The sequence below is a fragment of the Henckelia pumila genome, chromosome 1 (assembly GCF_033568475.1).
Source record: "Henckelia pumila isolate YLH828 chromosome 1, ASM3356847v2, whole genome shotgun sequence".
Lineage (NCBI taxonomy): Eukaryota > Viridiplantae > Streptophyta > Magnoliopsida > Lamiales > Gesneriaceae > Henckelia > Henckelia pumila.
Genome location: NC_133120.1, coordinates 163,108,973 through 163,134,641, shown reverse-complemented (window position 1 = coordinate 163,134,641; position 25,669 = coordinate 163,108,973). Strand labels below are relative to the sequence as shown.

The window sequence follows — 25,669 nt, the reverse complement described above, 5'->3', positions numbered from 1 at the left end:
ATTTATAGAGAGCATGTAACGTTAAAAAATAAATGTCTATTTTCAGAAATGTACATGCACAACAATTTTTTGTCTTTTGGCTTTATTTCGAAAATGGCAACAACAATAAATGGGTTTGTACGAGCCAATGAGTGAGTTGTACTAAGAAAATAAATTACCTCATAAATATAGACATTCTTCGACAAATAGTACAAGTGACATGTGTCATTGTCTAGTGTCTACTGATTTTATGACTTTAAAGAGCTCTCTAATGGAATTGTTAAGAGTTACTTCTGCTTTGTTAGGTTATTATGATATATGATGATGTTATTCCTATAAGCCTGTTGAGAGTCTACTTAAAATCAGAGGCCTACCGAAATTCTAATCATTGCCAAAACTAATGTAATCTAACATTATGCATAAGTATAAATACTTGTGACATGCCTCAGAGAAAAATAATCACTAGAAAAAATAATATTAGTTTACAAAATCAATACTAGAAATTCTATGAAAAACTAATTCCTCAAAAAATTAAGAAAACAAATTGTATCCTAAAAAAAATAACCAGAATAAATAAAGCAAAGAATGCAAAACTATGTGCCAAAATTCAGAGCAAAAAAAAAAAGAATCTTCAATCAACACTCTTAATATGATAGGTTAAGTGTTTACAAGGGGGTTGAATAAACACTTACAACAAATTCTTCTTCAAAACTGAACTCAGTTAGGTTGGCAATTGAATTCTAATATCCTCGAATGTAAATATCAGCTGGGTAACAAATTATGTGCGGAAATAAAACAAACTAGAAGATTAGAATAAATAAATGGTTTGACGGAATATAAAACTGAAAGTAAATGAACATGATTTTGTTTTTGTATGTTCGAAGAATTCAACACTCCTACGTCGCCTCTTCTTCCAAGTTAGGAAAGTATCACTCGAAGACATTGAATTTTACAATACTTTGCAAAACCCCGATTCAGTTTGGACTTAGACACTGCCAAACTGAAACTCCTAGTACACAACTGAATGAATACAGTACTCAAATTGATTTGATTACAATAGTTTACAACTTTCGGAAAGGCTGTAGCCTGTTAGGACTACACATCCTCTAGAAGTAGTCTACTTAGACTTATGTGGACCAATGAATACAAGAGCATGACTTAGGATGTCAATTCGGGTGACTTCGGGATGGGTTGACAAAAATATTATTTAAAATTTATCGACTCGAACCCAACCGAACCTAAATCAACCTGAAAATGATCAAATCGAACTCAAACTCGACTAACCCGATCAATCGGTCAATCGAAACCAATCCGATTTTATTTTTTAAAAAATAATTAAAAAAATCAAACACACACAATAATAATAGTAAAATTTAATTTAAACACATAATAACAAAATCTAAACTTATATATAATTTAAATTTGAAAGCCTAGTTGTAGAAAAATTAAAGTATATTTATTATAAAAATAAAAAATTATTTTAAAAAATCAAAATTTTACAAAATAAACATTAAATGACGAAAATATATTATATTAATATACAATAATTTTTTTTCAAATATACAATATATAAAATGTAGCAAATATTCCTTAATTTCATATAAAAATAATAAAAATAAAAAGTTTCGGGTCATCTCGGATCAACTCGGGTTGACTTGAACCCAACCCGATTAATTTTTTTTGGGTTAGCTTTCGGGTCCAATCCGATTCGACCCAAACCAAAAAACCCCAAAACCTAATCCGATATTTTTTGGGTCGACTCGTGTCTAGTTGGTGGGTTGGGTTTATTTTTGACACACCTAACATGACATGTTGGGTTATACTTTCTCACCTTCATTGATTTTTATTCGTGCTATTGATCAGTATATCTCCTATCTCACCAATCGAAAGTACATGAATGTTTTAAGTGATTCCTGATAAAGGTTGAGAACCAAAATGAGAGAAAACTCAAAATTGTACATACTGATAGATGAAGAGAATATTTGTCTGACCAGTTCAGATAACTCTATGAGGAAAAAGGATAACAAGACAATTAACGACTCCATAGATCCTACGACAAGATGTTTATTTTAATGAATGGTAATTTAAGTTTCTTATTACTTAAAAGGCTATGTTTCTTGTGAGATGGTCTTACGGATCTTTACTCGTGAGACGAATCAACATTGTCCATATTTACAATAAAAAGTAATATTTTTGGTATAAAAAATAATATTTTTATTGCTGACCCAAATAAGAGATCTGTATCACAAAATTGACCCCTTAAACTGGCTCCCATGAATTTTTGTGTACTTTAAATCAGTGTTTTCAAAATTGAATCAGACCGGACTGGCCGGTTCGACCAAAAATAGGTCATCAGTCCGGTCCGAAAATACTCAAAACCCATTTTAGCGATCAGATCGGTTAGAACCGGTCGGACCGGTCAAGAACCGAAAAATCAATAAACCGATTATTCGAATGTTTTGATTTTTTTAAAAAAATAATTTTTTATATGAAAAACCTTAAAATTAATATTTTATTATATATACACATAATTATTTGAAATTTTTATTTCGTTACAAATATTAGTTCAGTAATAGTAGAGTTTATTTAATTAGTTTTTTTATTTTTACAAAAAATGTATAATTATAATTGATATTTTGAATATATTTATATAGTTATTTAGTTTTCAAATTTCGATAAATATATATTTTTGTCTATTTATATATATCTTTTAGGTTTTTAAATTTAAAATATATTATTTATTATATTATATAAACGATTTTTCGATCCGACCGTCTGATTAAACCGATCCAATCGATGAAATTGTTTTTTTAAGATAGACCGATCTTTCTTATAAAAACATTGCTTTAAATAATTATAAATTAAAGGATCATGATCCCCTACTACGGAAGATCCCACAGTATGGAGTACTGTCGAGGAAACGACATCGTTTCCTCCACATCACACTTTTTTTTCTTTTTTTTTAATTTCTTTCTTTTTGTTTGTTTTTTTGTTTTTGCCTTTCAAGTTTTTGCATTTTTGTATGTTTAACTCAAGTTATTTGACAGATTTCTTTTTTTTTTTTTTATTATTTTTTTAAAAAAACAAAATTGGCTTTTATTATTTTCTAATTTATCCAATTTTATGTCTTACAAAAATTTTAGGGGCGACAAAATTCTTGAAATCCCGACCTTTCCTGAATCGCATCTCATTCCCGTCCCGAAAAAACCACAACCCAACATTTTCTCGAACCGAGTTTTTGCAATTTTCTCGTCTAGATTACTATCGGGAGAGAGATCGGGAATAAAACCTTATCCAGAGGGAATTCTCGATCCCTCCTGAAATAATATTATAATATATTTTATTAATAATTTTAATAATTGATTGAGCTAAATATTATTGTGTTTCAACACATATAACAATTAATTGTCGACTTAATTCACATAATTTTTTATTGTTGGAACGATCGTATAGTAGTATCACGAAATGATATTTTATTTTTGTGTCTTTTTTAAAAATTAAATTAATAATTTAATTAATTCATATTTATAATTATCTAATTAGAACAAATATTTAGAATAAAAGATGCAATTTGACAATCTATTTACTAAAATTTATCCAATAATTTTTATCATAATATTTTATTAATAATTATAACAAAAAAACTTGAAGAATTATCATAAATATTTTAATATTATACGCTTTAATTCGAATATTTATTTTATATTTAGAAATATGAAAACGAAAAAAAAAATCAGAATTTATTCTCCCTACCCGAGAGATCCCGAATATTCGCGGTCCGGAATATTCAAGTCTCAAAATATGTCGGGTTTGCGTTTCCGGATATTCAGGTCCCAAAATTTTGGAATTTCCTTTTATTTATTGTAAATTAAAAAAAACTTGAATTGAAAAGAAAAAAAAAATATACGAGTTAGTATGTAGAAAATTGGAGGCAAAAAATTGTTTTAAAAAAGAAAAAAAAATTTGGATGAACTAGAAAATAAAAAATAAAGCCAATTTTGTTTTTTGTTTTTTTAAAAAGAAGAAAAACAAACTTGTTGAGTTAAAAATTTAAAAAAATTAAAAAAACTTGAAAAACAAAGAAGAGAAAACAAACCGAAAAAAAGAAAAGAAAAGGAAAATGCACGTGTGCTATGCCACCGTGGAATCTAGCGGTGAGCATTCGGTTAATTCGGTCAAAAACCGAACTGAATTAATCGAAACCGAATTAATCGAATTATTTTTTTGGTTAACCGAATCGAACAGAATTTATATTAAAATCGATTTAACCGAACCGAATTAACCGATTTTTTTTTAAAAAAAAATTAAGAATTAAAATTTTTATAAAATTAATAATTTAAATATGATTTTTTAATCATTATAAAAATATATTAATCTTAAAAAAATTAAAATATGAAAAATTAAGTAAAATATTAAATATAAACCCATTAAAAATATTAATCGATTTACCGAAATTTTTTAACATAAAAACTGAATTTTTAAATTAATCGAATCGAATTTTCGAATTGATTCGATTTGATCAGTTAATTCAGTTTAACCAAAATTTTGATCACCCCTAATAGGATCCCCGCAATACGGAATCCTAATCCTAAATTAAAGTCGGAAGCACGACTGTTTTTTTAACGACCGGTTTTCAGGTTTGACCTGTTTGTCATACACATATTTTGACGGCTCATGGGTTTGACCCGTTTGCAACCCCTAAACCGGACTTAATGGGTCGGGTGTCATTCGGTGATTTAACCCATTTACTTATTACCGCCGTCAAAGGACGGGTTTTTACCTGAAACCCTAAATTTACTCTTGCCTTTTTCCCTATGGAATATTAAAATCAGGAGAAATCATTTGACCAAGTCGGCGGCCATGGGTAAAATTCCCGATTCCTCCATGATAACACATTAATCCCATGATTTCAGGAAGAGTATTTGATATTTATAGCTCGGGTTCTAGGTAAAAATCTTGAATAATATTATACATTCCTGTTTCTAGTGATTGTTGACTGAAGATTGACCTAGTGCAACAACAAATCACTGCTCATGCTTTGCCTTTAGACCGTTTTTCAAACTCTCATTAGGAATTTGAATTTTGCGGCTTGTAGGGTACTGTGCGGTTCTTGTGCAAATCTTTATTCATAAGCTATAGGATTTTTCATTTCAGTTGTTTATCAACTGTGCCTTTTGATGGATTGTAACAAGGGAGAGGCTATCAGGGCTAAAGATGTTGCCTTGAAGAAGATGGAAAGTGGGGATTTTTGGGGTGCCCTGAGACTTGCAGTTAAAGCACAGAAACTTTATTCTGACGTAGAAGATATTGAACAGATGATATTGGTATGTGAAGTGCATTGCTGTGCTGAGAAAACTGGATATAGGAATGAGAGGGATTGGTTCAAGATTCTGAAGTGTGAGCGGACTGCTGATGATGATCTGATCAAGAAACGGTACCGTAGCATGGCTTTGATGCTGCATCCTGATAAAAACAAGTTTCCTGGAGCAGGGAATGCTTTCCAACTTGTAGGGGAGGCTAAAACTGTTCTTCTAAGTCAAGGGACTCGGAGGTCTCAAGGGAGTAACTTGAACTCTACGTTTTATGATGATGTGGAGTTGGAAGAGTGGGAAGGCTGGATTTCGCAAGACTTTCCGAATAGTAGTGGTTGGTCGAATGCTGGAAGTTCTTTTGAATGTGGGTTGAATGAGGTGAAAAGGTCAAGCCCATTCGAGGAGGTGAAGAATACTAGCAAGAAAAGGATGGAATCTTCAAACTGTAGAGTTGTTGGTGATAATGCAGATGGTGATGGAGCTAAAATTGGTCCTAGTGTGAAACGATCAAAGAATGGTGGATCTCATGTTGCTTCTACTCAGAAGGTTGATAACTATGATTCTTTTAAACAGGGGTTGAATGAGGTGAAAAAGAGTAAGAATTTTGCTGAGGTGAGAGTGCCTAAAGAAAAAAAGAAGGGGAAAAAGAAGGAAAAATTTGGTGGATCGGGGTGTAAAGGAGGGAATTCTGCCAATTGTTATCAGTTTTCAGCTAATTCAAGTTCTGGGATTGCACCAGAACGAAACATTCTTGAATATCCAATCCCAGAATTCAGTGATTTCCAAAAGGGAAGGATGAAAAACTGTTTTAAGAGTGGACAAATATGGGCTTCGTATGATACACTGGATGCTATGCCTAGATTCTATGCTCTGGTAAACAAGATTATCTCAGAAGATTTCGAGATACAGGTTACTTGGTTGGAACCATACTCAGATAACGAAAAAGAACAACATTGGCTCTATCAGGGCTTGCCTGTTTCTTGTGGGAAATTTCTACTCGGAGAAACTGAGACCATTCAAGATCATGCAGTGTTCTCACATTCAGTAAACTTTCAAACAGGGACCGATAGAAGAAACCGAAGCTTTTATGAGATATATCCAAGAAAGGGTGAGACTTGGGCAGTTTTCAAGCACTGGGATATCAGGTGGCACTGTGATCCGAAGAGACTTGAGAACTTAGAGTTCGAGTTAGTTGAGATCTTGTCGGATTATGATAGTGATATTGGCATAAAAGTTGCATTATTGAGTAAGATCAAAGGCTTTACCTCACTTTTTAAACGTGTTACCTGGAGGCAAACAGATTTAAACTTGATACCTGCGAAGGATATGTTCAGATTTTCTCACAAGGTTCCCTCAATTCAAATGACTGGAAATGAGAGGCCAAATGTTCCCAAAAGATGCTTTGAACTTGATCCAGCCTCATTGCCTCCCGATTACACCGGTATTTCGGTCTTTTCGTCAGAGCCAGAATCGATCACAATTCTAGACTCGGAATTTTATGACTTCAACGCTGAGAAGTCACCAGAAAACATCAAAATTGATCAGATATGGGCAATATACAGTGATGAAGATTGCCTACCAAAGTATTATGGTCTGGTTAAAAAGGTGAATACATTTCCCAAGTTTACTTTACAGGTAATCTGGCTTATCCCCTCACAACAACCGTATGGAAGCATAGGATTTCTTGATAAAAACATGCCAATATCTTGTGGAAAATTCAAGCTCAATAAATATAGAAAAGGGCACAAAATCGATGTCACTGCCATTTCGCATCAAGTTAAAGTACAATCTAAGAAAAATGAATATTTTATTTCCCCCGGGAAAGGTGAGGTTTGGGCTCTATACAAGCCATGGAATTCAAAAATGTCAAGTTCTGAACTGCCGGAATGCAAATACGAAATTCTTGAAATCACGGAAGTGAACGAGAGATGGATAGAGGCAGTGGTTCTTGAGGCGGCTGAGGGATACAAATTGGTTTACAGACCCCAACATGAAGGGCGAGAAATGACAAGAAGACATATAGAATGGCATGAGTTGATCAAATTCTCACACCAGATTCCTGCTTTCCGGTTAACAGGCGAACGGGGTGGCATCCTTCAAGGCTTTTGGGAGCTCGATCCGGCTGCCTTCCCGGCCTACTTGTTGTCTTGATATTCACTAGGCCTAAAGCCTTTTGTCTTTTGCTGCTCTGGACTTGTTTTCTGCAACCGTCTAAGCTACTGACATTTAATTTAGACAATTTTAATTTCATCGGCAAGGCTTCTCATTGATTATTGACTTGTCCACAGTCCATTGATATGCTTGTCCATTGACACGCTACGTAACTACACCATAAGGTCCATGAGCAAGCACAAAATGCACTCAAAAAACTACACATGGAGTCAGAACTGTTAAAAGATTCATGGATAGTTTGTGCATTCCAATATTCGAATTCAAGCTCGAATTTGCCCGTGTATACTTTCAAAAATAGACTTCACATTTCATATATCACTTGTAAAAGTATTTCCTTGTGGAAAAAGTAGAGTAAATTTAATTAAATAATGTTAAGAAATCGTTAAAATAATAACCAAACCTATGAATCAATCAAATGTAGTTTAATTGCGTGTTTAATTGAAAATTTTCATCAATCACACAATCACAGTTGTAGTTAATTAACCTGTACATTTTTTTTTTCATTTTTCACCGAAATGGTGACATGATATTGAATATGTCACCAATGTCCAACGCCATGTCACCATTTTCTACTATTACATATAATTTTCGGTGTCATTTCAATATTGACCAAAACTGAAAAAATATAAGTTATTGGACCAAAGTGCTAACCGACTACAATAAAGAAAAAGAAAACTTATTAAGGTTACTAACTAAAAATATTGTTTTCTCAATATAATACTATTAAACATCATGTATTTATCAAAAGAAATAAACTTAAAAAACGTCAAATAATTTAGAAACAATTTTCCAATATAATCCGAATCTGACCCGACCCGACCATATTTATACGGGTCACCGTTCCCTCGTGTTCCCACGTTTCGCCCTAAAATTTCCCTCCAATTCTTATTTCGCCACGCCTACATCTTAGAATCTTGTTTTTCGGAGAATCTCAGGAGTTGAATCAGTAAATCTTCTGTCTTCACCGCACTCTCCGTGCACTAATCCCTTCTACATTAACAGTTTTTTCAATGTTTTTGGTTTGAAATATAGGGTCTGCTCTTGTTTTCGCGTGAAAAAATGTGTACTTTAGGAGGTGTAGAAAATGGCAATCACATCAATTCAAGAAAGAATGATTTGGATAAATGTTTGAGCAACGTCGAGACGCAGCAAGTTGACAGTCAATATTCTCCTGGTAAATTTTCAATTCCTCGTGTTTGTAATTTCAGTCGGTTCCAATTGATGCGTGGCTGTCTTGGCGTATGTAAATTTAGGTTCATGCTATTTTCTACTGGTGAATTGGGCTTATGTACAAAAATGTTCCAATTTAATCCTCACACGCCCATCCCCAGCCGCGTGAGTTGTGAACTGCATTTATGTTCGGTAAATTTGTGATTTTGCATAAGAGAAGATTGTGTATTCGGTTCTTAGGAAAGGATTTTTTTTTTGTCTAATTTCGGAAGCAATGCATACCGGAGGGTTGATTGCATGGGACATACAATGTCGAAAGTAGGGTTTATGTTGTCTATATACATACCATATATTTATATGTTTATGCATAAATAAATTGGATTTACTAACAAGTTTCTAACATTATAACAAAAACTATAGCTGAAGGTGCAACTTGAATCTTTAACATTATGTTCTTTGGAAAATTATTTTGGAGTAATTTTTTTTTTCCCTTGGTGCCATTATGGAAAAACTTCCTTTTGTTGCTCTGACTTAACCTTCTTTTGTTCCATACGCATTAGGTGGTGATTTGAGAGTTGATGGAGCTGACGATTTTCACTTTCCCTCCGGTACAATGCCAGTCGATGATAATTTTCTATTGGACGATGAATTCGAGACTCAGTTAGTGGATCTTGTTGGGGAGACTCAGTTGGTGGATCTTGCCGAGGACACTCAGCCTTGTTATCTAGACGGGGAAACACAATTGATGGATCTTGCCTGGGAAACTCAAGTTTTGGATGACCTGGATTGTGTTAACCATGCACCCACTCAGTTGCTCGATCAATCCGGTGAAACTCAAGTGTTGGATGATATTTATTGTGTCAATAATATCCCTACCGAGTTGTTTAGTGCAACCAATATTGAAGTTTCTGATGGTTGTGACAATGACGAAGCAGATAACACCGAGGGCACGTGTGATACCCAGCAATTATCTCCAGATGATTCCTTGAAGGGCCATGGCAGGGATCTAGCCACACATGTGAAGACAATGGTTGCTATCTCTGGCAATCAAGGTGACTGTGTTTGTGGAACACCATCTGATTGCTTCACTGCTGAAGAGCTTCATTCAGGTAACTTTTACTTCGATTGTTGGTCCATTTATTTTTATATATTTTGGTCTCAGTCCGCCAGTATTTAATGTATATTGTCAATTTTTTCACTTCTTTTTATCATCTCAATTTACCTGTTCTGTTTATTTTGTCAGGGCCTGTATTGAAACCACTTTCTGCCCCTTGTATAGAAAAGTTACTTTATGCTATGAAATTTTCCTGTGCAAAAATCACAAGTTGTTTTCCCCCTTCATTGCTTGATGTATTTCATATCTTCGGTTCATTTTTGAGCTTACCACGTTTTGTTTTCCAACTTCTTGTGTATTATTGCTTATTTATGTAAGACATATTTTCAAATAAACATTAAGGAGTCAATATGAAAAGATATGCTCAATAATTGTGCAAGTTTATTCTTGTAGCTTAATCCACTATTTATTTTAAAAAACACATGGATTGGTGGAAAGTAGAAAATCTGTGTTGCTTTGTATACTTGTACAGTGAGCTTTTTGCATTCGCAAAATATCTGTCTTCATATTGATCCTTTATCCCTTGTCACAGTTTGCTTTGATATCTATAATTTGTATTTAAGTCTGTTGTCCCTTCTCCATCAGTAAAATTCAGCTGAATGAAATATGGGCTATATCTTGTGATTCTTGGCTGCCTTGTCCTCACTGATTTGTTCTTTGCATTCAGTTAATTCTTCTAATTGTTATAGACCTAAAGCATATGCTTTTCTCTGGGGGGTGGTGGTCTGAAAGGCATGTCACAATCTTTCACTTTCTCTTGGGTTAAAGCATTCAGTTGAAGCTTTAATATATGTGTGAATAAGAAGCTGTTTTTTTTTTGTTTTCCCTCCCTTTGATTACAATAACATCTTGTTTCAGGATCTTTTTGCAGAGATTTTACCACAATTCGTGCTTCATCAGTTAGAGCCTCAGGTTTGGCTCCTCTTGCCCGAGGAGCCAATAGTAATTCGTGTTCCTCACTTAGTGAAAAATCTTCCTTGGAACAACACAGGTGTGAGCAAGAAGGTACATTTCTTAGTGGAGATTTGTTTAAGTTTGGCAGGAAGAACAATGAGGAATGCTTTTGGAATGGGAATGATGACAGCAGTAAAAAACTAAGAGATCCAATTTGCAAGGGTAGTAATATTATGAGGAAACTTTTTACAGAGGATAGAGTTGTTGAAGTTTGTCAGTCAGAGGCAGCCATTAACCAGACAGATGACAATCTTCATGCGTCTGAGTTAGATGCATCTGAAAATCACTTGGCTGGTTTAAGCTATGTCAACTCTGAGGAACCTGGAGATTTATCACAAGCCAATGCACTTGAGGTTGTGGACAGGTTTCTTGAACTTAATGTAATGGAGCATGATCAAAGCACAGGCTTCAGAATTCACATGGCAGAAAAACCAAAGGTAATCAATGGAGTAAAAGGTTCTCTAGATTTCGTAAAAAACTCTGTTCTCAAAAGTACTGATGTAGAATGCAGAGCTTATGATTGGGATGATAACCGCGAAGATGAAGGTGGGGGAGATTTTTTCCAGAAGAAAAAGGAACTCTTCTTTGACAAGGGGAGTCCAAAGGAGAGAACCTATTTGGAAACTAGGAAATCTGGCTGTGCTGACACTATAAAAATCAAGACTGGTGGAGGTCGTGAAATTGAAAAGAATCAAGCTTACGATGAGAAGTTAGGAGACCCACCCTACACAGATTCAGGGGCGATGTTGCTTAGAAGGAGAAGAGCAAAGGGAAAACCATTTCATTGCAGAGATGAGGTGTTGCAGAAGAATCTTAAGAAGGATTTGGATAACCAGTCGAACGTGGCATCTGGGAACAAGTTGACTGAAAATGATACTAGCAGGGATATTTCAGACCTGAATATAGGTCCTGATACTCAAATGGCTGCGGAAGTGTTAGGAACTTTCTGTATCGAGCTGCAATCAGCGAACACTAATAGTGATGCTCCTGATGAAGGCGTTGGTCCAATTACAAAGGCGTCTGCAGAAAATCAGTGTAGCATTGGCATTGTCACTAGACAAGCCAAACGTGCGATGAGGACCCGCAGCAACATGAGTAATGGCTCTACACTTTCATCAGTTAAACAAACTAAAAACACTAGGAAACGGTGTGATGCAGAGCTGAGGAGGGCAGAACAAAGGAGGCTTGCAAATGTCAATGACGATTTTGTCTCATACGGCAAGGAATGCCTGAGCACCATACCTCCTAAAATGAAAGAGCAGAACGTAGGAAGAGCTAAGAAAAGGAGCAGCGTTAAAGAGACTGATCCATATCAGAGTGTGGAGTTAAAGGGTCGAAAACCTGAAACCAAGCATTGTTTGGTGGAGCCACTTAATCCTTCTGTACCAGTGGCTCATCGAACTAGGAGAGGCAGAAAATTGGATGGCTCAAAGGCTCGAGGAAATGCAAAACATGCGAGGGAGGAGATAAATGATCAGATAAGTGCTCGTGAACTCAGAAAAAGTAGAACATCTCCCAATGATGAAAATGTTGAAATGCTTTCCTTCAAGAATTTTAGAAAGGCGAGATCAATTATGGTTAAGAAATCAAATAAAAAATGCGTTGGTATGCCCAGTTCGTCAGAACCAATAAGATCATCTCTGGAGTATCCTGATCGAAAAAGAACTCGACAAAAGGCATTCTTAGATGAGGAAGAAAATGATGCACAATGTAATGCAAGTTTAAAGAGATCAAGAGACAATGGAAGTATGAGGAATAATGCTGATCATAGAGGTTCTGATCATGGGAAAGTGATAGCAAGTGTGCATGACACAGTTGATCCCCACACATATAAGCAATGTGATGGGATGAGTGATGCAAAGACCTCAAAATCTTCTGAAGTTGCAGAAACTGTTGACAGGCGAGATGCATCTCCAAGTGAAAGATTGGAAGGACCCATGTCAACTTGTACTACACCTGATACTTGTGCGAAACAAATAAACAATGTGTCTCCTATCTGTATGGGGGATGAGTATCATAAGCAGTCTTGCAGGAAGAACCTGTCTAGACTGTCTTTTATAAAAGAAATTGATAGCTTAATGACTGACACATCAGTACCACTTAGAGAAATGAAAGACTTGAGAAAGAGGAAAGATCCTGCAAATATTAGAGTCTTGTTTAGCCAGCACCTAGATGTGGATGTTGTCAAACAACAGAAAAAGGTATTTAGTAAATTGCTATTGGAACCCACAATTTGTGCAAGTCGGTGGAATTCTTTTAATTATTTGGTTACATTTCTCTGTCACAGGTTTTGGCTAGGCTGGGAGCTTCAGATGCTTCTTCCATGTCTGATGCTACACATTTTGTAGCTGATGAATTTGTCCGCACTAGAAATATGCTTGAAGCAATTGCTTTTGGAAAACCAGTAGTCACACACTTGTGGCTTGAAAGCTGTGGACAAGCTAGTTGTTTTGTTAATGAGAAAAATTACATTCTCAGAGATGCAAGAAGAGAAAAAGAATTTGGCTTCAATATGCCTGTTTCTCTGTCAAGAGCTAGTCAACATTCCCTTCTACAGGTAATATCCGATTGTCACGTAAAAGATATACTCTAACCATACTGTACTAAAATTGATTTTGGTGGCAGGGTCAAAAAGTTTTTGTCACCCCGAATACAAAGCCCGGTATAGACATTATAGCAAACTTGGTCAAGGCAGTTCATGGTTTGGTATGCGATCATTCTTGAGATTTTTCTTTTCCTATATTTTCAGCTTAGTTGTTTCTTTATGAGTGTTTTATGATCCTCATTTCCTGTGTGCAGTTAGCATTAGTTAACTTAGTTTTGTTCACTTCTTAGCAAATTCTGGGGGTGAGTGTATCAACCCAAGGTGCTAGAAACCAAGCAGTCGATTTTCTTGACTACTAGTAGGTGGTTAAATTATACTTGTAGCTCACTGGATCTTAAAGCTATTGCCAAGCATACGATTTTAAGCTCTCGGATTATTTTCCAAGCTCCTCTTTGCCCTTCTTGATTTTTAGATCTCATAATTTAGCAGGTCTCCTATTATATAATTGGACAATCATTGATTACTGCATGAATGTGTAAGGATTGAATTTCTGTCGCATTCATTCATGGCAGCGCATTCAAAAATATTTGCTCTGTGCATTTTAGTTCAGTGTATAATATTCAAAATCATTTCACATTATTAATAATATTCTAGTTTCTTATCAAAAAAAAAAGTTCAGTGTATAAGGTTTTATGCACCTTCTTTTACTTGTGACTTCTCTGATAAATGCAATGACAAAGGGTGAGAGTCCTCTAAATGGAACCATTTTAGAATGGATTATGATACCTGGTGCGTTTCTTACCAGGCAGTGGAGAGACTTGGAAGATCAGCATTGAAAGATGAAAAACTTCCAGACGATCTTTTGATTATATCTTGTGAAGAAGACTATGACATCTGTGTGGCTTTTCTCAAGAAAGGTTGAAACACGTACCTTCAAATAACTGTCGTTTCTGAATGTAATGCAAAGATGACCACTCAATGGCCATTTATATGCAGGTAGCGCAGTTTACAGTTCAGAGCTATTACTGAATGGAATAGTTAAACAGAAGCTGGAATATGAAAGGTTCGTTTATTCTGTTATTGATGAATGTGCCATAATAATCTTGCGCGTGTGGTATATACATCAATTGGATTGGAATTGAGTCAATTGACCAGAGAATCCGTCTTGTCACTTTGCTAACGACTCATTTTTTTCCCATTCAAATTTTCTGCTGCATTTAGTGTTATTCTTCTGATGATGGTTGCTTGTGGCATGTTCCATCATGAGACGTGTGAGACATGTGTTGGGTATTTAGTACATATGTAGCAGACGATATAACCAAGTGTAGCAAAAAATTTAAGTTGCATTACTCGTTTCTACTCTAGTTCTCTTCTGGACTCTTGGAGTGCTATCATCTATTTTCTAATGGATTTTGGATTGACATGGGTGCCAGTCTTCCAGAGATCTGTTTTTGTGTTAATGTTTTTTTATTTTTTGTTGCAGGCATCGTCTTTTTGTAGATCGAGTCAAAAGGCTCGCTCCACAGTATGGGTGAGAAAGGATGAACATGATGTAAGAAAACGCAGATGAGGACCCTTTTGTTTCTTGCAAACCTTGCATCTTGCGCATAGTTTTGGAAGCGTGGTAGTGTAAATTGGCGTATCAACCAGTAAAGTATCTTTCCTTTCTTAGTACTAGTGCTTTCCGTATGTGTTCTGTGCATACATGAGTACAATGCATTTCATGTGTGATACAATTTTATTCGTAAAATGTAAGATACGTGGTTTAGTTATAACATTCTGTAAATTTATATCAAACAATTACTTCAGCCTAATTATACCAACCCTCTTGAAATGCCAAATAAATTGATGCCATTACAGAGAAATATATTCCAACAAGAATGGTTTCCATTAAAAGGATTGGCGATTACAAAATCTGACAGCCTCGAATATCATCCAAACTTCAAACCAAGACAACGAGTCAACATGACAAACTGTTTACTCGAGCAACAAAAAAGGAATGTTCTTTGAGGCAGAACAAAAGCATCAAGAAGCCAAAGACAGGACCCCGCGAATTCGACAACCAACTAGTCTACTCGCCAGGCCACATTCGAGTTCACTCACTTCATTTTTGCCTCGGTGAAGAGAACATGGCGATTCACTCGAGGATCGTACTTTCGAAACTCAAGTTTGATGTTACTGGTGTGGAGCCTCTTGGTCTTCTTCACCACATAGAAGAATCCAGTCCCAGCAGCCGAAACCAGCCTCACCAACATAGTCGCCTTCTTCTTCTTGTCCCCCATTATTGCTTCACTACACTACAGGCAAACAGATGAAACCATATAAGAGGATTCATCTTTCCATGTCCAAATCCAAAATACATAATAATTTAAAAAGAAAAAGAAAAAAAAAAGGTCTTTTTCATCAAATACACCCGAAATACACATCACTCCAAAAACATGAAACGCTAAATGATCAACCAGAAACATATATAGTCAAACAAGCAATTAACATCTTGCCACATGGTGTTCACTCGCTACAGTTTCCCACAGAAAATACTAATAAACAGGTCTTTTTCATCAAATATCAGCTGCAAATTTGAGAAAGCGGCATCAATCAACAAAAAGTTCTTTCAGGACTAACATCAAACACTTAATGCACAAGATATACATACACCACGAGACCATCATCCAAATCGAAAGTCATAGGCGTAAGAGCGCGCGTGTGTGTCTGTGTGCGCATGCGTGAATTGAGAGAATTACCAGCGTCAAAGAGATCGCGAGAGAGGACAAAGAGTTAGCGTCAGCTCGCCAAATAATGGCAGGAAGGAAGAATGGGGACATAATTTAACAGTACGAATTGGGCCGTGCAATCTACCCTTGCTCAAGCCCATTAAAATTCTTTACTGGGCTATTCATAAACTTTTTGGTACATAATGTGATATAAAATACAACAAGATATTTGGTATGATTTTAAAAAGAATGATTAAATTTATATATTAGATATTTAGATTGTAACAAGAAAATTAACCCACGTCTAATAGTTGAGTGTCATTTTATGGTGGGCACATTGGTTGCAGGGCTGATCCTGAACATATTTAGGCTTGAGTCGAATTTTTCTAAAAAGGCCCCTAAATGACTTAAGCATAATACGTGTTCACATTTTTTTAGTTCCATGATAACCTCTTCAAATTAAATCAATAGATTAAATACAATATAAATAACTAAACAATTTTATTATAATTAAAAAATAAGATCAAACAAATCTAAAATTATCGCTAAAAAGCAACCCACCTTACAGTTTGGAGCTAAAATTACTAATTAAGTTTGTATAATCAAGTTGTTCTGTAATTTTTTTCTCAATTTATAACATAATCATTCAATCTTTTTTGTAACATAGTTGATCGGAGAAAAGATTTGATGAGCTTTGTCTTTGAGAAACTTCTTTCTGCACTTAGTAGGCATGGTAAACCTAAGAATTTAAAAATTCAATGAAAATTTTAATAAATAATCACAAAAAAATTACATACACATCTTCTTCATTGAAAATATAGAATAAATAAATCATGATTTTCGAACCACATAAGATTTCTCACTGTCACCAATGAAGTATTTACGTGCATACAAATTAATTGATCAAACAACTTGCAAACACCGTATTCCGTATAGACATTAGACAATCAAATTTTCAATTATCATATTTTGATCAACCATAGTTCATATAATCATTGTTACCTATAAAACTAATTCAAACAATTCATCAAGCAGTTTACTTGCAGTAATTCAAACTTCTCATTCAAATCATTTTTACACATTAATCCATTAAAAAATTATCGTTATATCTAAATCTAGAAACTAGAAAAAAAAACCTTCAAAAAAAACCTATTATGTCGTGTCGTAATATTGAATGTTGAAAAACTTGAATTCTATTTTGCTTCACTTTCGCTTATGCTTTGGAGTTTGGAGAAAGAACGAATTAATAAATTTTAATTGGACTATGACTTATAGTTTTTTTTAAAAATTATGGGCCCCCAATTTTTTTGGGCCCGAGTCATTGGACTCTTCTGACTTATAAAAGGAAAGGTCCTGATTGGTTGGATACGATAGTTGGGCAGATAAATATTAATAATATTTTGTTTCTCAAAAAAGAAATGAGAAAACCAAGCATGAATCAACCATTTCTTACACCTTTGTCGAACTACAAAAAACTCACAACCCTTAAATCAACAAAATAAGTAAATCAAATCAATATTAAAATGCATAACGAAGTAAACTAAATTTGATAAAAAAAAAAAAAAACAAAAAAACAAAGGATTCACGAGTGTTTGTATCAAATCAACATAACAAAGATTCTAAAAAAAAGTATTTCAAAATGCAAAACCAAGATAGGGTCCCAAATCTCACTTAGGATTCACGAGTGTTTGTATCAAATCAACATAACAAAGATTCTAAAAAAAAGTATTTCAAAATGCAAAACCAAGATAGGGTCCCAAATCTCACTTCAGTGAACGAAGATTCGCACGAACACTTCACCCGAGAGAATTCTCCAGTATAATGTAATAAAAAATAAATAAGAAATGATAGTGAATATAATATTTGATTTGATTGATGAATTATAGTTTATTTGATTTGATTGATTAAATTTTATATAAAAATAAAAAATTATCATTTTGTCTTTTTAACAATAAATAAAATATGAATAATATTATTTATAAGGGTAATATAGTAATTTAAATTCAATTATTTGATTGATGTAATATAAATAATTAATGATTTGATTGATGTAAAATAAATAATTAATAGATGGATAAATAATATGACGAAAAAAACGCAACATTGAATAAGATAAGTTATACATAAATTAATAATATAGGCTACCAAACGAAGCACGGTAATTAGGTCAATTTGTGATACTTTTAACTTGAATTAAATTTATATTTCCAACTTAATCCCTACCTTCTCCAAGTGGGAAGATATTTATCACAGATCCATTAAATTAGTGTGAGATTATGCTCCACGAAGTGTGTTATCTCCGATGAAGCTTAGCCCTGGATCATTGGAGGGCGCCATACTATGTCGCGAACTATGGGCTTTCCCCCCTTAAAACTTGGGCCATAGTTATCACTCAACGGTCAACAGCCCACTAATTCCATCCTTCCACCTTCCATAGTAAATACCAATACCGGTCAATCTCGACCGCTCGCATGGTACGGACACAATCTGATTATCTGAAGTCTATACGTATATATATATATATATATATATACACCACATAAAAAAAATATTGAAATTAAATAAAAATTAATCTTTTCCTCTACTTTGGGCCAAGAATATAGGCTGATTTATTATCCAGAGAGCTGTGTTTTTTTTTTTTTATTGATCGAAGTATGGTAAGTGATGTGGCCTATTTGAAGGCAAAGAATTTGCAACTGTGCAAGAATTCATGAAAAACTCTGAGTGTTTGCGTCACTGATTACGTGGGCTGACCAGTTTTGGATTGACAAATCTTTAGCTCATTAATTCAAGTTGAAAACTTTGGTTCAAGGTACGAAGGTTGAAATTTTGAGCTTATTGTTAAAATGTTGGTTGAAGGCATACAGGGAGGGCAGAAGATTAGAGTCAATTTATCTGTTTTATTATTTCGTTCTGTAGAACTAAGTTATCGAGCTCTCACTAGCTGGAACTTGCATTTTGCAGGAATTATTGGGTTGATTTTCGACCGCTGGTTGGTTCATTTTTTTAAATAAACCGGTGATTTGGTAACCTCTTTTGGGGAAGAAATTGAAAGGGTATTTATTGAGGTTACTACAGTAGTAATTCTCTTGATATTTGTTGTTGTTGTTTTTTTTTTAAAAATTATTTATTATTTGGTGGTTCGTAGGTTCAGAATCTTCTGATAGTGGGAAGAAAAGATTTAGAAGAGAATGAGTAGGTTTGGGAGGTATTTTGATGGTTCTGATGGTGAGAATGATGCCGGAGGACCCAATGGAAAGCCGCTGCGTGGTTGTTGCGATGATGAAATTTCACAACTCACGAAAATTAAGTCCACCCCACATGAACATCTGAGTAGGACATTTCCTGGAAAGAAAAGATTACCCATTTCACCGGTGAAAATGTTGCTGGGCAGAGAATGTAATTACAGTGGAAGAGGGAGGTTCTCGTTGTCAGATGGTTGTCATGTGTTGAGCCGATATTTGCCTGTTAACGGCCCTTCCAAAATTGATGAGATGAGAAGTCGTGCATACGTTTCTCAGTTTTCTGCAGATGGGTCCCTTTTCATTGCTGGATGTCAGGTATTTTCAATGCTTGGGCTGAGCTTTAGAACTTATATGTGAAATCCCTCAGTTTAATTATGAGCCGTCCTTGCTCATCTGAACAGGATAGCCACATTAGAATCTACGATGTTGATTTGGGATGGAAAATTCACAAGGATATTCAGGCAACGAGTTTGCGGTGGACAATTACTGATGCATCTCTTTCCCCGGACCGGCGATTCCTTGTAAGCATATTAAGTTTAACAAATAATGTGTGTAGTTGACCTTTGTGCGTGTTTCGTTAGCATGATATTATCCATGGAAATTCTTGAAAAGTTTGAAAGGAAAATTGTATCTAACACAAATATTGTGTATTTGTAAACAATCTATTAATGAATTAGTTTTAGATGATACACATTTAGCCTGCATTGCACCATCTAGGAATGAGAAAATGGCGGATATCGATGCTTCTTTCTTGCTCTTTAGGCTCCACTCCACTCTTCCTTTTCTTTTAAGTTCCATAAGAAACGAGTTTACTACTTTTAAGACCGGATGTATCTGATGGATAACTTACACATAATATTTTTTCCGTCAATTAAACTTTTTCATCTTACTTATTAGTAACGAACTGCAAGCATGATTACTTTTGGTGAAACTTGTTCAATTTTTCTTTTTCCATTTCCAGCCGGAGTGTTTCCTATATAAATTGGGATTGATGCCACTTTCCACAGGTTTATTCCAGTATTTCACCGATAGCCCATATTGTCAATGTGGAATCTGCTACAAAAGAGTCCCTAGCAAATGTGACGGTTTGTATTTCTAGCTCTTTTCCTCCTTTCATCATATAGAAACCGCTAGCAACTATGATTGGCATGCTAACAGTTAGAAGTCCTCTATTGCATGTTTTGAACATTCTAGGCCTCTGGTATCGGTGTTTTTAGTTAAATGATCCGACCTATGGTGTGTATATTTACTTGGATCCATTGAAACATGATTAATCATTTTTAAGCTGACTAACAAAAAATGAGCATGTTAAAAACTCCAACCAAGTAGGCATTAATCGACATTTTCTTTTAGATGTTACAGTAATGAAATGAACTATGCCACACCATTTAACCTTTTCTTTATGAATCAGACGCGCGTACCAATTACCAATATTCTGAAGCTAGGTCTTTTGCAATTAAATGATGTAACTCTTTGATTATTGTCTAATTGTATGTACCATTGTCTATATAACATTGCATAGCCTACCTATATGTGCCTTGAGTTGCTGGTTAACACATTGTTTTTACTTTTCTATTCAGGAAATCCATGAAGGTTTGGAGTTTTCAGCTGACAGTGATAATGATGATGATTATAGTTTTGGCATCTTCTCTGTGAAATTTTCAAATGATGGACGAGAGGTTGTGGCAGCTAGCAGTGATGAGTCAATATATGTTTATGATCTTGCAGCAAAAAGGCTCAACCTTAGAATCACAGCTCATATGGTAACCACTGTTTTTGTTCACTTTGATTATGATGTGACATCATTCCTTGTTTGGAATCCAATCAAATTGATCTTTGTCCAAATTGATCATTTACACCTTAACAATGTCATGGACATTTGACATGTTAATTAAGTTGAATGTGCGAGATTTTATCGGTGATAGCGGAGATGTGGCTAATTCAAGTCCTATCCTATGACACATGATCTTTTCTGTTGGTGATGGGTTGTGGCAAGCAATGCCAGGTGTTGTAAAAGATGGAGATTATGAGGTATTATTGAAAAAATGGGTTCTTAAGCAGCAGAAAAAAATGGGGAAAGATGAAGGAAAATTCCATCCAATTTGGCTGACCGTCCCCTTTTTATCAGAATAATGAGCCATATGTCTGTGTCGTTTTTTGTCAAATATCCTTATTCCTTAATGAAGTATCCCTGTTTCTAATTATTTACTTATTGGCTAGTCATATAAAGTGAGTGAGGATGCTAATTGCTATGTTTAGGAGAGGAACAACCATTTTGTCAGGCTAAGGATGTCCCTGCTGTCCCGTTGTTGTCTATGTGATGGAGTGATGTAATGATCGAAACATGTCATTTAGATTATTATATTGTTTAAAAGGTTTGAGTTGAATAGTTAACAATAACTGCAGTTTTGGTGCAGTGACGAGTATTTGTCTTTAAAATTGATATTAAAACCAAAATCACATGTGCGATTCCCGTAAGTTGTAAAATTGATTGTTGGAAGCAAAAGTTGCCCATCTTGTCTTGTGTGGCTGTCTATGTGGCAAAGTGATTGAAGCGTGAAACTGAAGTTGTTGTATGGTTTAAAGGATATGGCTTGTGCTTCACCACTAGTTATAGTTAATTAATTATTTATACAGCGGGTGTTGTATTCTACAATTTTTGAACAAGTTTTTCACATAATGTTTAAACTTTCAAGAGTCCAGGTGTTTAGTTTTTCTTAAATCTTTGATCCTTTTTTTTTAAATATAATTTTCGCTTCCTTAACTAAGAGATTTATGCTTTAATCCATATCCTTTTCTGGGTCAGAAGTAATTATTTAGTTGGATTTACTCTTACAGAAAATTTGATTCAAAACTGTATCAAAAATGTCAGGTTACTTGTATGCCTGTTTTGCAAGTGAAAAGGAAACGAGTGACAATATTTTTATACTACAAGGCATCACTTGGCTAATGGATAGGATGGTCAAGGAAGCATGCATGATATAAGAATGGTAAATCAATATACTTGATAAAAAAATGGTGAATGACAGTAATCATTTGTGAGTAAAACGTTGGATAACACATGGATGAATAATCAATGAATGTTTTATCCTACATACAAAGCGGTACCTAAATAGTTGATTAAGGATACCGGGATGAAGTAGAATAATTCACTCTGAAAGTGAAAATTGTTCCAATTTCTAAGTATGCAGATTAACTGATCTATAGAATTTACCGAAATGGCTGAACATAATAAAAAACTACAGATATCTCCTCATATGTATAAATTACACCGGTCTTCATTTTCTGTTCCTCGTCACTCTGGTTCTCTATCAAACGCTCAAATCTTTTCTCGAAGGTTTGTACTTGGTAGGGTGGAATTATGAGAAGAAATTTAGATGTCATTCGTATGATAGGAAAAGAAATCGAATTTTCTGAATTCTTAGCCAATCACGACAATTCCATCAACTGGTCAGTACTGTGATTGATACTATTGGGAATAGATATTCTATTATTGCTTACTCTTTTTCCTTTATATAGAGTTAATCTAAGCTACAATATGTGCACATTTCTTAGTTCTTGTGAATATAAGGAGTATTAATATGACATGCAAGTTTTTTTTTTCAGTCGGATGTCAATGCAGTGTGTTTTGCTGATGATAGCGGTCATATAATCTATTCTGGCAGTGACGATCACCTCTGTAAGGTAAATTTTGTATGTTTATCGAATTTGAATTTGACTTTCAGTTTTTCCCTTTCCTCTTTGGTTGAGAAGATAAGTTTCAAATTTTCATCTCTAGCTCGGAAGCATTTTTTATTGACTAGTTGGGTTCTTTGTGTACTATCCATTATCATTGTTAGATTAGTATATATACCTAAGCTTGGGAGAGAAGAAACATGCCTGAGTTCATTCTGAATGATTTGTTTCCCAATGCGCTATCTTTAAATCATTTGGTCCCGGGGAATCTGAATGCCTTTAAAGTCACAATAAAAGGTTACATTAGAGAGCCACATAGACAATCCCTCTCCTATCCCAGCTTACTATCGTTGGAACCCAATATATGATATGATATTGACTGTGATACCCAAGACCAAGGGCTGCTTGTATATTCAAATCTTTTGATTCTTTCATTGGCTTAAATGTCACATTGTGATCTGTGTGGTACGTACAAAACAATATGACGTTTATTCCTACTACAACATTCACATCCAATATCGACACCCATCTGACCAAATCTCTACTCACATGTCTGAAGCTAAAACATATACCCCTATGTGGTGGTTCTGCTGGCCCTAGTGAGACTGATACATTGCATGTAGATATGAATGATGCAGAGATTTATATCTCTGCATTCTGAATTGTTGGTGTTTCTTGCTGAATACTTGTGCTGTAACTCAACAGTCAAAGTTTTAATTTTCTAATATATTGATCGTTCAGGTTTGGGACAGACGTTGCTTAAACAGAGAACAAGCAGCTGGAGTCCTTATGGGACATTTAGAAGGCATAACTTTTATTGATACCCGTGGAGATGGTCGTTACTTCATCTCAAATGGAAAAGATCAATCCATCAAACTTTGGGATATAAGAAAAATGTCGTCTGATGTCAATTAGTACGTCTAAGCTAAATATTTTGGCTTTTATTTTGCGGTTCATTTTTAATAATGCTACTGAGCAACCATTCATTCATATCTGCACACCTCCAGGCTGATTGAATATATATTTTCAAATTATGATAAGACTCAGTGATAACAAGTATTAATGTTTTATGAATATAGCACTTCAAGACGTCGCTATGCTGACTGGGATTACCGATGGATGGGATATCCGGAACGGGCCAAAAATCTTAGACATCCAGATGACCTTTCACTGGCAACATACAGAGGTCATTCGGTCTTGCGCACCCTCATACGCTGTTATTTTTCACCAGCATATAGGTAAATAATTTTGCTATGGTTTCTGTCACAAGTTCTTGAAGCAAGATATGAACTTCAGACCGTCTCATTTCAGCAGGAAAAATTGGTCAATTAGCTTTTTCAGTGAATCTTGATAATGTGTTCTATGCGTTGTGTTCAAATGTCAAACTCACCTTCCATATTTATGTGACTCTTTCAGCACCGGCCAAAAGTATATCTACACAGGGTCGACTGATGGTTCGGTGTATGTATATGACGTGGTAAGCAGGATCTACTTGATCACCGCTCTTAAAATGTTTCAATATTATTTGGATGTAACAGCATCTCTCTCGTTCCTCTGCTCACCGACTTCTTTTTCTGTAGGTAAGTGGGGATCAAGTTGCAAAGCTCGATTTTCATGGCGAACCCGTGAGGGACTGCAACTGGCACCCTTACTATCCCATGGTCGTTAGCTCTTCATGGGACGGGATAATTGCCGGTTGGGAATTTCCTGGTAAAGTCAAAGACTCGACGAACATGAAACGAACAAGAAGAAGGCGACATTATTTCTACTGAATGTACATTCTGTGAGGTGTATCAAGGTTCATAGCCACCATATATTGATCAAAGTTGTGTATAGTTTTGTCATTTTTCAAATATAATAAATGGTGTTATAATGTGTGTTTGTTTACTAAATTCTTTGGACATTGCACACGTGCAATTTAATTAAATTATATCTGATCATAGTTCATGCCATTTATTTTGTGTGTGTCTCTTGTACGACAGTTTTATGGAGATTGATCAATCCAATCCGTATTTGTTGAAAAAAATAATACTTTTGAATTAAAAAAAAGTATTTTTCATGAATCAAGTCGATCTAGATATTTGTATTTTTCATGAATCAAGTCGATCTAGATATTTGTATTATAAAGAGAAACAATTTCATAATAGTTATTGTGTTATTTGTATTAGACCAGGAAAGTGCACGTGCGCGGATGACTAATGGTTGAAAACATGAACACGAAATTTAGATATTGTTTAAATCCATTTAATAATATTATTTTTAGGAGTATTTGTCAATCTAAAAAGCAAAACACATTAGATAAAAAAAACATTGTGCATTACAATAAATCATATATATTCACCTATCCAAATAAGACACTTTTCAATCTGTGTTTTTGTGTAATCTTGATGTAAGGGCAACTCTCCTCAAGTAAAAAAAAAAAATTTACTTCATTCGTCCTAATTATATAGACCTATTTTTTCACACGGATTAAGAAAAAAATATTGGGAAACAAATTCTGTACAAACTCCTCATTCTATCCCTATTTAATGTATTCAAAAAATAATTGCACAATTTTCAAGATATAGTTAATAAATTTATATTAGTCAAGGAGTGTAATAAATATTATTATACATTTGAGACCAAAAAAACGTGACCTACATAATTTGGACATATATATGGCACCGTTTGGTTTGAGTGATAGGATAAGTAATCCATAGATAAGTAATATAATGTAAATTAAAAATAAATAAGAAAAAATACCTAATACATTATTTGATTTGATGGATAGATTATAATTTATTTGATTTAAT

The 25,669-nt window shown here is 34.5% G+C and overlaps 3 protein-coding genes and 1 pseudogene across 12 annotated transcripts; 3 read left to right on the top strand and 1 right to left on the bottom strand.

Moving 5' to 3' along the window:
- Positions 1-4,795: 4,795 nt before the first annotated feature.
- Positions 4,796-7,501, top strand: LOC140875582 (uncharacterized). 2 transcript variants are annotated; one of them, XM_073279298.1, is made up of 2 exons: positions 4,796-4,926; positions 5,075-7,501. In XM_073279298.1, the coding sequence occupies exon 2, from the start codon at positions 5,157-5,159 to the stop codon at positions 7,440-7,442; it is 2,286 nt and encodes a 761-aa protein (XP_073135399.1). In that variant the 5' UTR covers positions 4,796-4,926; positions 5,075-5,156; the 3' UTR covers positions 7,443-7,501. The 2 variants fall into 2 exon arrangements, with proteins under 2 accessions (XP_073135399.1, XP_073135400.1); XM_073279299.1 differs by having other exon boundaries at positions 4,802-4,926; positions 5,134-7,501.
- Positions 7,502-8,348: 847 nt separating this feature from the next.
- Positions 8,349-15,063, top strand: LOC140874591 (uncharacterized; annotated as a pseudogene).
- Positions 15,064-15,113: 50 nt separating this feature from the next.
- LOC140874592 (uncharacterized) lies at positions 15,114-16,114 on the bottom strand. 3 transcript variants are annotated; one of them, XM_073277904.1, is made up of 2 exons: positions 15,988-16,114; positions 15,114-15,543 (listed from the first exon to the last, which is right to left on the bottom strand). In XM_073277904.1, exons 1-2 carry the CDS (start codon positions 16,066-16,068, stop codon positions 15,346-15,348), a joined length of 279 nt encoding a protein of 92 aa, XP_073134005.1. In that variant the 5' UTR covers positions 16,069-16,114; the 3' UTR covers positions 15,114-15,345. The 3 variants fall into 3 exon arrangements, with proteins under 3 accessions (XP_073134005.1, XP_073134006.1, XP_073134008.1); XM_073277905.1 differs by having other exon boundaries at positions 15,114-15,538; positions 15,988-16,075; XM_073277907.1 differs by lacking the exon at positions 15,988-16,114 and adding an exon at positions 15,900-15,959.
- A 2,337-nt stretch (positions 16,115-18,451) lies between these two features.
- Positions 18,452-24,829, top strand: LOC140877866 (LEC14B homolog). 7 transcript variants are annotated; one of them, XM_073281477.1, is made up of 11 exons: positions 18,452-18,769; positions 18,922-19,013; positions 19,112-19,517; positions 19,604-19,723; positions 20,210-20,287; positions 20,783-20,965; positions 22,809-22,886; positions 23,619-23,791; positions 23,957-24,115; positions 24,294-24,354; positions 24,458-24,829. In XM_073281477.1, the coding sequence occupies exons 3-11, from the start codon at positions 19,149-19,151 to the stop codon at positions 24,647-24,649; spliced, it is 1,413 nt and encodes a 470-aa protein (XP_073137578.1). In that variant the 5' UTR covers positions 18,452-18,769; positions 18,922-19,013; positions 19,112-19,148; the 3' UTR covers positions 24,650-24,829. The 7 variants fall into 7 exon arrangements, with proteins under 7 accessions (XP_073137578.1, XP_073137585.1, XP_073137562.1 ...); XM_073281484.1 differs by having other exon boundaries at positions 18,922-19,025; XM_073281461.1 differs by having other exon boundaries at positions 18,453-18,769; positions 19,106-19,517.
- The last annotated feature ends 840 nt before the right edge of the window (positions 24,830-25,669 follow it).

Coding starts and splice junctions, on each gene's coding strand:
- LOC140875582 (XM_073279298.1), top strand. CDS start 5,157: ATGGATTGTAACAAGGGAGAGGCTATCAGGGCTAAAGATGTTGCCTTG.
- LOC140874592 (XM_073277904.1), bottom strand. CDS start 16,068: ATGTCCCCATTCTTCCTTCCTGCCATTATTTGGCGAGCTGACGCTAAC. Junction 15,544..15,987: donor TCGCGATCTCTTTGACGCTG/GTAATTCTCTCA, acceptor GTTTGCCTGTAG/TGTAGTGAAGCAATAATGGG.
- LOC140877866 (XM_073281477.1), top strand. CDS start 19,149: ATGAGTAGGTTTGGGAGGTATTTTGATGGTTCTGATGGTGAGAATGAT. Junction 22,887..23,618: donor GTGACGATCACCTCTGTAAG/GTAAATTTTGTA, acceptor TTGATCGTTCAG/GTTTGGGACAGACGTTGCTT. Junction 24,355..24,457: donor CGGTGTATGTATATGACGTG/GTAAGCAGGATC, acceptor CTTTTTCTGTAG/GTAAGTGGGGATCAAGTTGC.